A 10819-nucleotide genomic window follows, 5' to 3' on the forward strand; every position below is an offset into this window, starting at 1 on the left:
TGTCTATGTCTATATCTATGTCTAGGTCTATGGGCTCTCTAAATAGGTAAAGGGATAGTTCACCCATATTACTAAATTAGGTTTTGGTTTCCAGTCTATGGACAGGAAAACAATATGTAATTTAGTCATTTGGGTGAACTACCCCTTTAAGTTAATTTGAGAGATGGTCTGCTCTGTGTGTCTCCTTAATCTACAGCAGGTTTCCACACAGGATCCCCACTATCTGTGTGTGTGTGTGTGTGTGTGTGTGTGTGTGTGTGTGTGTGTGTGTGTGTGTGTGTGTGTGTGTGTGTGTGTGTGTGTGTGTGTGTGTGTGTGTGTTATCCAGTAAACTCCACTGACCACAGTAAACCTCTGAGAGTCCTCTGTTAGTTCAAAGTTCCTAACGTAATGTCACACACAGTGGAACGACATAGCAGACCTGGCTTCAAATATCTCAATTACATTCATATACCTTTCAAAGTGAGTATTCAGATATTTGTTTATTTGTAAACAATATTAATTTCACCTTTATTTATACAGGTGAGTCAATTAAGAATAAATTGTTATTTACAATGACGACCTGTCAAACACAACAATAAACACCACATCAATAAACAACACATCAATAAACACCACATCAATCAACAACCATTACAGTATACATACATATCAATCACCCAGTACATGAAAAACAAACACTAAAACACGAACATCTAAACCCAGTCATATGAAACAGACCCATTGTTCAGTAAAAGGCCCTCTAACATCCACCTGATCGCCCCAGAGGCACCAACTCCACCATCTTTCAGGACTGATCTCCCCAGAGGCACCAACTCCACCATCTTTCAGGACTGATCTCCCCAGAGGCACCAACTCCACCATCTTTCAGGACTGATCGCCCCAGAGGCACCAACTCCACCATCTTTCAGGACTTCTCCCCAGGAACTCCACCTCCCAGGACTGATCGCCCCAGAGGCACCAACTCCACCATCTTTCAGGACTGATCTCCCCAGAGGCACCAACTCCACCATCTTTCAGGACTGATCTCCCCAGAGGCACCAACTCCACCATCTTTCAGGACTGATCGCCCCAGAGGCACCAACTCCACCATCTTTCAGGACTGATCTCCCCAGAGGCACCAACTCCACCATCTTTCAGGACTGATCTCCAGAGGCAACTTTCTTTCAGGACTGATCTCCCCAGAGGCACCAACTCCACCATCTTTCAGGACTGATCGCCCCAGAGGCACCAACTCCACCATCTTTCAGGACTGATCGCCTTAGAGGCACCAACTCCACCATCTTTCAGGACTTTTATGGCTTTACTGTCCATCTCCAGATTCATACTTCCGGGTTGGAGCGAGCGGTCGCATCCACACTTCGGTCTGCAGGTAGTATAACTTTTCATTACATTTCATTATAGTACAACGGTTTGATTTGTCTAATCTTAGCAATTTCTTCTTAGCTAGCTACATAGCCGTCATTGTATCAAAGATAATTGCGTAATTATCGTATTTCGTCGTCCTAACGTAGTCTACACTGCTATCTGCCCAGCAGCTAGCCAGCTAGCAAACGTCCACCGTCTACCGAATAGCAGCACTGTAGAAACTATTACACTCAACTGAACGACTTGATTAGTGTAGTGTTAGCTAGCTACATAGTTGTCTTTGCTGTCTTCGTATCCAAGATAATTGTGTAGTTTAGAGTGTGTAGTTTTAGAGTGATTATCTTAATTTACCGAGGTTAGCTAGCCAGCTATTTGTCGTCCTTAACGTAGGAGACACTGCTAGCTAGCCAACAGCTAGCCAACGTCTACCGAATAGAACTTCCGCACTCAACAACCCGGTCGCATTCCGCTTCGCTCCACAGGTAGTATCACATTTTCATTTCATTTCACTACAGTACAACGCTTTGATTTGTTTGATCGTAGCTAGCTACATAGCTAGCTACATAGCCGTCTTTGTATCAAAGATAATTGTGTAGTCTAGAGCGATTTTCTAGGTTAGCTAGCCAGCTATTGTCGTTCTTTTAACGCAACGTAACGTAATCAACACTGCTAGCTAGCCAGCTAGCCCCGAATAGCAGCACTGTAGAAACTATTACACTCAACGGAACGACTTGATTAGTGTAGTGTCAACAACGCAGCCACTGCCAGCTAGCCTACAAAGTCAACAACGCAGCCACTGCCAGCTAGCCTACTTCAGCAGTACTGTATCATTTTAATCATTTTAGTCAATAAGATTCTTGCTACGTAAGCTTAACTTTCTGAACATTCGAGACGTGTAGTCCACTTGTCATTCCAATCTCCTTTGCATTAGCGTAGCCTCTTCTGTAGCCTGTCAACTATGTGTCTGTCTATCCCTGTTCTCTCCTCTCTGCACAGACCATACAAACGCTCCACACCGCGTGGCCGCGGCCACCCTAGTCTGGTGGTCCCAGCGCGCACGACCCACGTGGAGTTCCAGGTCTCCGGTAGCCTCTGGAACTGCCGATCTGCGGCCAACAAGGCAGAGTTCATCTCAGCCTATGCCTCCCTCCAGTCCCTCGACTTCTTGGCACTGACGGAAACATGGATCACCACAGATAACACTGCTACTCCTACTGCTCTCTCTTCGTCCGCCCACGTGTTCTCGCACACCCCGAGAGCTTCTGGTCAGCGGGGTGGTGGCACCGGGATCCTCATCTCTCCCAAGTGGTCATTCTCTCTTTCTCCCCTTACCCATCTGTCTATCGCCTCCTTTGAATTCCATGCTGTCACAGTTACCAGCCCTTTCAAGCTTAACATCCTTATCATTTATCGCCCTCCAGGTTCCCTCGGAGAGTTCATCAATGAGCTTGATGCCTTGATAAGCTCCTTTCCTGAGGACGGCTCACCTCTCACAGTTCTGGGCGACTTTAACCTCCCCACGTCTACCTTTGACTCATTCCTCTCTGCCTCCTTCTTTCCACTCCTCTCCTCTTTTGACCTCACCCTCTCACCTTCCCCCTACTCACAAGGCAGGCAATACGCTCGACCTCATCTTTACTAGATGCTGTTCTTCCACTAACCTCATTGCAACTCCCCTCCAAGTCTCCGACCACTACCTTGTATCCTTTTCCCTCTCGCTCTCATCCAACACTTCCCACACTGCCCCTACTCAGATGGTATCGCGCCGTCCCAACCTTCGCTCTCTCTCCCCCGCTACACTCTCCTCTTCCATCCTATCATCTCTTCCCTCTGCTCAAACCTTCTCCAACCTATCTCCTGATTCTGCCTCCTCAACCCTCCTCTCCTCCCTTTCTGCATCCTTTGACTCTCTATGTCCCCTATCCTCCAGGCCGGCTCGGTCCTCCCCTCCCGCTCCGTGGCTCGACGACTCATTGCGAGCTCACAGAACAGGGCTCCGGGCAGCCGAGCGGAAATGGAGGAAAACTCGCCTCCCTGCGGACCTGGCATCCTTCCACTCCCTCCTCTCTACATTTTCCTCTTCTGTCTCCGCTGCTAAAGCCACTTTCTACCACTCTAAATTCCAAGCATCTGCCTCTAACCCTAGGAAGCTCTTTGCCACCTTCTCCTCCCTCCTGAATCCTCCTCCCCCTCCCCCTCCTCCCTCTCTGCAGATGACTTCGTCAACCATTTTGAAAAGAAGGTCGACGACATCCGATCCTCGTTTGCTAAGTCAAACGACACCGCTGGTTCTGCTCACACTGCCCTACCCTGTGCTCTGACCTCTTTCTCCCCTCTCTCTCCAGATGAAATCTCGCGTCTTGTGACGGCCGGCCGCCCAACAACCTGCCCGCTTGACCCTATCCCCTCCTCTCTTCTCCAGACCATTTCCGAAGACCTTCTCCCTTACCTCACCTCGCTCATCAACTCATCCCTGACCGCTGGCTACGTCCCTTCCGTCTTCAAGAGAGCGAGAGTTGCACCCCTTCTGAAAAACCTACACTCGATCCCTCCGATGTCAACAACTACAGACCAGTATCCCTTCTTTCTTTTCTCTCCAAAACTCTTGAACGTGCCGTCCTTGGCCAGCTCTCCCGCTATCTCTCTCAGAATGACCTTCTTGATCCAAATCAGTCAGGTTTCAAGACTAGTCATTCAACTGAGACTGCTCTTCTCTGTATCACGGAGGCGCTCCGCACTGCTAAAGCTAACTCTCTCTCCTCTGCTCTCATCCTTCTAGACCTATCGGCTGCCTTCGATACTGTGAACCATCAGATCCTCCTCTCCACCCTCTCCGAGTTGGGCATCTCCGGCGCGGCCCACGCTTGGATTGCGTCCTACCTGACAGGTCGCTCCTACCAGGTGGCGTGGCGAGAATCTGTCTCCTCACCACGTGCTCTCACCACTGGTGTCCCCCAGGGCTCTGTTCTAGGCCCTCTCCTATTCTCGCTATACACCAAGTCACTTGGCTCTGTCATAACCTCACATGGTCTCTCCTATCATTGCTATGCAGACGACACACAATTAATCTTCTCCTTTCCCCCTTCTGATGACCAGGTGGCGAATCGCATCTCTGCATGTCTGGCAGACATATCAGTGTGGATGACGGATCACCACCTCAAGCTGAACCTCGGCAAGACGGAGCTGCTCTTCCTCCCGGGAAGGACTGCCCGTTCCATGATCTCGCCATCACGGTTGACAACTCCATTGTGTCCTCGTCCCAGAGCGCTAAGAACCTTGGCGTGATCCTGGACAACACCCTGTCGTTCTCAAATAACATCAAGGCGGTGGCCCGTTCCTGTAGGTTCATGCTCTACAACATCCGCAGAGTACGACCCTGCCTCACACAGGAAGCGGCGCAGGTCCTAATCCAGGCACTTGTCATCTCCCGTCTGGATTACTGCAACTCACTGTTGGCTGGGCTCCCTGCCTGTGCCATTAAACCCCTACAACTCATCCAGAACGCCGCAGCCCGTCTGGTGTTCAACCTTCCCAAGTTCTCTCACGTCACCCCGCTCCTCCGCTCTCTCCACTGGCTTCCAGTTGAAGCTCGCATCCGCTACAAGACCACGGTGCTTGCCTACGGAGCTGTGAGGGGAACGGCACCTCAGTACCTCCAGGCTCTGATCAGGCCCTACACCCAAACAAGGGCACTGCGTTCATCCACCTCTGGCCTGCTCGCCTCCCTACCACTGAGGAAGTACAGTTCCCGCTCAGCCCAGTTAAAACTGTTCGCTGCTCTGGCCCCCCAATGGTGGAACAAACTCCCTCACGACGCCAGGACAGCGGAGTCAATCACCACCTTCCGGAGACACCTGAAACCCCACCTCTTTAAGGAATACCTAGGATAGGATAAAGTAATCCTTCTCACCCCCCTTAAAAGATTTAGATGCACTATTGTAAAGTGGCTGTTCCACTGGATGTCATAAGGTGAATGCACCAATTTGTAAGTCGCTCTGGATAAGAGCGTCTGCTAAATGACTTAAATGTAAATGTAAATGTAATATAATCTGAGACTATGATGTGACGTGGCTGATGTAACATGTTATATAATCTGGATGAGACTATGATGAGACGTGGCTGATGTAACATGTTATATAATCTGAGACTATGATGAGACGTGGTTGATGTAACATGTTATATAATCTGGATGTGACTATGATGAGACGTGGCTGATGTAACATGTTATATAATCTGGATGTGACTATGATGAGACGTGGCTGATGTAACATGTTATATAATCTGGATGAGACTATGATGAGACGTGGTTGATGTAACATGTTATATAATCTGGATGAGACTATGATGAGACGTGGCTGATGTAACATGTTATATAATCTGAGACTATGATGAGACGTGGCTGATGTAAGATGTTATATAATCTGGATGTGACTATGATGAGACGTGGCTGATGTAACATGTTATATAATCTGGATGAGACGTGGTTGATGTAACATGTTATATAATCTGGATGAGACTATGATGAGACGTGGTTGATGTAACATGTTATATAATCTGGATGTGACTATGATGAGACGTGGTTGATGTAACATGTTATATAATCTGGATGTGACTATGATGAGACGTGGTTGATGTAACATGTTATATAATCTGTGACTATGATGAGACGTGGTTGATGTAACATGTTATATAATCTGGATGTGACTATGATGAGACGTGGTTGATGTAACATGTTATATAATCTGGATGAGACTCTGCACATGTATGCGGTGATGACAGAATACTTCAGTGTTACATCTGGTTTGTTTGTGAAAGTGTTTTTGAATAATTTGTTTTGTTTAATAATATGCTCTCTCTTTAATTAAACTCTTCTCCCCTTCAGTGTTGAGGGTTAAAGTCTTCTCCCCTTCAGTGTTGAGGGTTAAACTCTTCTCCCCTTCAGTGTTGAGGGTTAAACTCTTCTCCCCTTCAGTGTTGAGGGTTAAAGTCTTCTCCCCTTCAGTGTTGAGGGTTAAAGTCTTCTCCCCTTCAGTGTTGAGAGTTAAAGTCTTCTCCCCTTCAGTGTTGAGGTTAAAGTCTTCTCCCCTTCAGTGTTGAGAGTTAAAGTCTTCTCCCCTTCAGTGTTGAGGTTAAAGTCTTCTCCCCTTCAGTGTTGAGAGTTAAAGTCTTCTCCCCTTTCAGTGTTGAGGTTAAAGTCTTCTCCCCTTCAGTGTTGAGAGTTAAAGTCTTCTCCCCTTCAGTGTTGAGAGTTAAAGTCTTCTCCCTTCAGTGTTGAGAGTTAAAGTCTTCTCCCCTTCAGTGTTGAGAGTTAAAGTCTTCTCCCCTTCAGTGTTGAGAGTTAAAGTCTTCTCCCCTTCAGTGTTGAGGGTTATATGCTTCTCCCCTTCAGTGTTGAGGGTTATATGCTTCTCCCCTTCAGTGTTGAGGGTTATATGCTTCTCCCCTTCAGTGTTGAGGGTTAAAGTCTTCTCCCCTTCAGTGTTGAGGGTTAAATGTCTTCAGTGTTGAGGGTTATATGCTTCTCCCCTTCAGTGTTGAGGGTTATATGCTTCTCCCCCTTCAGTGTTGAGGGTTATATTCTTCTCCCATTTCAGTGTTGGGGGTTAAAGTCTTCTCCCTTCCCCTTCAGTGTTGGACATGTGTATTTGGGTGAGTCTCTCTCCTCCTCTTTCAGTGCGTATTTGGGTGTGAGTCTCTCTCCTCCTTCTCCTCTCTAGTTTTCTCTCTGTCGTTCTTTCGTTCTCTCCCTTGCAGAGCCAATGATGTGATCGACTGAGAAGCCTTGCAAAACAAGAAGAGGTTGGGGAGCATTTTTCAATTCAAGGGGGTTTATTCACATGGGAAACATATGTTAACATTGCCAAAGCAAGTGAAGTAGATAATATACAAAAGTGAAATAAACAATAAAATGAACTCACTCTCTCTGTCTCTCTCTCTCTCTCTCTCTCTCTCTCTCTCTCTCTCTCTCTCTCTCTCTCTCTCACACACACACACACACTGATTTCTTCCTGCGCAAGACTTAGAGACATCATCTAATCTCCCAGAGCTACTACTCAACACTGACTCTCTCTCACACACACACACACACACACACACACACACACACACTTCCCCCCTCTCATCACACGGAAGAAGAGCCACACACACACACACACACACACATCCACACTCAAACACACACCCATATTCCGAGTCAGTGGATCTAGATTCTCTCTCTCTGCCTGTCTTCCTGAGTTTCTGTTGGAAGATGGTCTGCTGGGAGTTGTGTCTGACCCTGCTCCTCTGGGCTCGTCCTGCGAGGACCATCCCTTCCACCAACGTCAAGATCACACACGGTGAGTACTACTATTTAGGTGTGGCGGCTGCGGCGGTTAACAAACGTTTGGGGGAGGAAGTTGTGCTTCGTCTGGGTAGAGTCATTGAAGAAGATCAAATCACATTTTATTTGTCACATGCGCCAAATACAACAGGTGTAGTAGACCTTATTGTGAAATGCTGAATACAACAGGTGTAGTAGACCTTATTGTGAAATGCTGAATACAACAGGTGTAGTAGACCTTATTGTGAAATGCTGAATACAACAGGTGTAGGTAGACCTTATTGTGAAATGCTGAATACAACAGGTGTAGGTAGACCTTATTGTGAAATGCTGAATACAACAGGTGTAGGTAGACCTTATTGTGAAATGCTGAATACAACAGGTGTAGGTAGACCTTATTGTGAAATGCTGAATACAACAGGTGTAGGTAGACCTTATTGTGAAATGCTTATTTACAAGCCCTTAACCAACAATACAATTTTAAGAAAAATAAGTGTTAAGAAAGTATTTATTAAAATAAACTGAAGTATAATAAACCCAATGTATCCCTGGTAGTCTTTGGTGTCCTAGAAGGGGAAAGGTGACAGCATCTTCCAAAGCTCTATATGCAGTCACTCACAGTGGGTTAGTCAGTTAGTTAGTTAGTTAGTTAGTTAGTTAGTCAGTTAGTTAGTTAGTTAGTTAGTTAGTCAGTTAGTTAGTCAGTTAGTTAGTTAGTTAGTCAATTAGTTAGTTAGTCAGTTAGTCAGTTAGTCAGTTAGTCAGTTAGTTCAGTCAGTTAGTTAGTTAGTTAGTTAGTTACTTAGTCAGTCAGCTAGTTAGTTAGTTAGTCAGTTCGTTAGTTAGTTAATTAGTTAGTTAGTTAGTCAGTCAGTCAGTTAGTTAGTCAGTCAGTCAGTTAGTTAGTTAGTTAGTTAGTTAGTCAGTTAGTTAGTTAATTAGTTTGTTAGTCAGTTAGTCAGTTAGTTAGTTAGTTAGTTTGTTAGTCAGTCAGTTAGTTAGTTAGTTAGTCAGTCAGTCAGTTAGTTAGTTAGTTAGTTAGTCAGTCAGTCAGTCAGTCAGTTAGTTAGTTAGTTAGTCAGTCAGTCAGTTAGTTAGTTAGTCAGTCAGTTAGTCAGTCAGTCAGTTAGTCAGTTAGTTAGTTTGTTAGTCAGTTAGTCAGTCAGTTAGTTAGTTAGTTAGTCAGTCAGTTAGTTAGTTAGTCAGTCAGTCAGTTAGTTAGTTAGTTAGTTAGTTAGTTAGTCAGTCAGTCAGTTAGTTAGTTAGTCAGTCAGTTAGTCAGTCAGTCAGTTAGTTAGTTAGTTAGTCATTTAGTTAGTTAGTTAGTTAGTTAGTCAGTTAGTTAGTTAGTCAGTCAGTTAGTTAGTTAGTTAGTCAGTTAGTTAGTAAGTTAGTCAGTTACTTAGTTAGTTAGTTAGTTAGTTAGTCAGTTAGTTAGTTAGTTAGTTAGTCAGTTAGTCAGTTGATCAGTTAGTCAGTTAGTTAGTTAGTTAGTCAGTCAGTTAGTCAGTCAGTCAGTTAGTTAGTTTGTTAGTCAGTTAGTCAGTCAGTTAGTTAGTTAGTTAGTTAGTCAGTCAGTTAGTTAGTTAGTTAGTCAGTCAGTCAGTTAGTTAGTTAGTTAGTTAGTTAGTCAGTCAGTCAGTTAGTTAGTTAGTTAGTTAGTTAGTCAGTCAGTCAGTTAGTTAGTTAGTTAGTCATTTAGTTAGTTAGTTAGTTAGTTAGTTAGTTAGTCAGTTAGTTAGTTAGTTAGTTAGTTAGTCAGTCAGTTAGTAAGTTAGTCAGTTACTTAGTTCGTTAGTTAGTTAGTCAGTTAGTCAGTTGGTCAGTTAGTTAGTTAGTTAGTTAGTTAGTTAGTTAGTTAGTTAGTCAGTAAGTTAGTTAGTCAGTTAGTTAGTCAGTCAGTTAGTTAGTTAGTTAGTTAGTTAGCTTGTGATTTTGTGATTATTGTTATTATTTGACCCTGCTGGTCATCTATGGACGTTTCCTCCTAGGTTCTGGCCTTGCTAGGGAGTTCTTCCTAGCCACCGTGCTTCTACATCTGCATTGCTTGCTGTTTGGGGTTTCAGGCTGGGTTTCTGTACAGCTCTTTGAGATATCAGCTGATGTAAGAAGGGCTTTATAAATACATTTGTTTGTTTGATTGATTGGTTAGTTAGTTAGTTGTTTTTTTAGTTAGTTAGTTAGTTTATTTGTTTCTTTGTTAGTTAACCACCCGGGTTGAGGAACCAGGCTTCCAGCAGAACCAGAGGATCAGGGGGCATGAGCAGGGAGCCAACCTGACCACAGGACTCCTTCCTGGGGCAGCTGGAGGGAGAGACCGCCTAGGGCTGGTGGAGCTAGAGACTAGATGCGTGTTCTCATATAGAAATTGCATGACTACATGCCTATACTGTGACATGTACAGTCTTTTATACCTTTATTTGATATTTCTAGATGTATCTTATTGATGTTACAATGTCTTGTTTCTGATGAGAGTATTTAGCAGTGTTTCTCCCTCGTTACTCAAGACAGTTGTGTCTGTGTTTACTGTTTAGTTGTAATATTTCAAGAGATTTATAAACTGCCTTTTGTCATTTCTTTAACTTCAAGAAATCCTGTTTCTGGTTGTTTCTTCTTCTCCTTGGAGGCTATGTGGCTGGATTTAATCTAACTGGTTTTGATAAAAGAAGAAGAAGAATTGAACTGACATGTTGGAAGTTGTTGTGAGAGTTTAGTTGGGGTATCTGGAGAGTAACTGACATGTTTGAGGCTGTTGTGAGAGTTTAGTTGGGGTATCTGGAGTCTAACTGACATGTTTGAGGCTGTTGTGAGAGTTTAGTTGGGGTATCTGGAGAGTAACTGACATGTTTGAGGCTGTTGTGAGAGTTTAGTTGGGGTATTTAGCAGTGTTTCTGTGACATGTTTGAGGCTGTTGTGAGAGTTTAGTTGGGGTATCTGGAGAGTAACTGACATGTTTGAGGCTGTTGTGAGAGTTTAGTTGGGGTATCTGGAGAGTAACTGACATGTTTGAGGCTGTTGTGAGAGTTTAGTTGGGGTATCTGGAGAGTAACTGACATGTTTGAGGCTGTTGTGAGAGTTTAGTTGGGGTATCTGGAGTCTAACTGACATGTTTGAGGCTGTTGTGAGAGTTTA

The 10819-nt window shown here is 44.6% G+C and overlaps 1 protein-coding gene across 1 annotated transcript in view; it reads left to right on the plus strand.

Moving 5' to 3' along the window:
* The first annotated feature begins 7358 nt into the window (after positions 1–7358).
* The window catches only part of LOC135564906 (C-type lectin domain family 19 member A-like), a 10777-nt gene continuing 7316 nt past the window's right edge, over positions 7359–10819 (plus strand). Inside the window, exon 1 of the mRNA XM_065010992.1 lies at positions 7359–7703. Within this exon, the coding sequence (XP_064867064.1) occupies positions 7616–7703 (88 nt within the window). The 5' untranslated portion in view covers positions 7359–7615. The remainder of the gene's footprint in view (positions 7704–10819) is intronic.

Source organism: Oncorhynchus nerka, linkage group LG26 (genome assembly GCF_034236695.1).
Source record: "Oncorhynchus nerka isolate Pitt River linkage group LG26, Oner_Uvic_2.0, whole genome shotgun sequence".
Taxonomy (NCBI): domain Eukaryota; kingdom Metazoa; phylum Chordata; class Actinopteri; order Salmoniformes; family Salmonidae; genus Oncorhynchus; species Oncorhynchus nerka.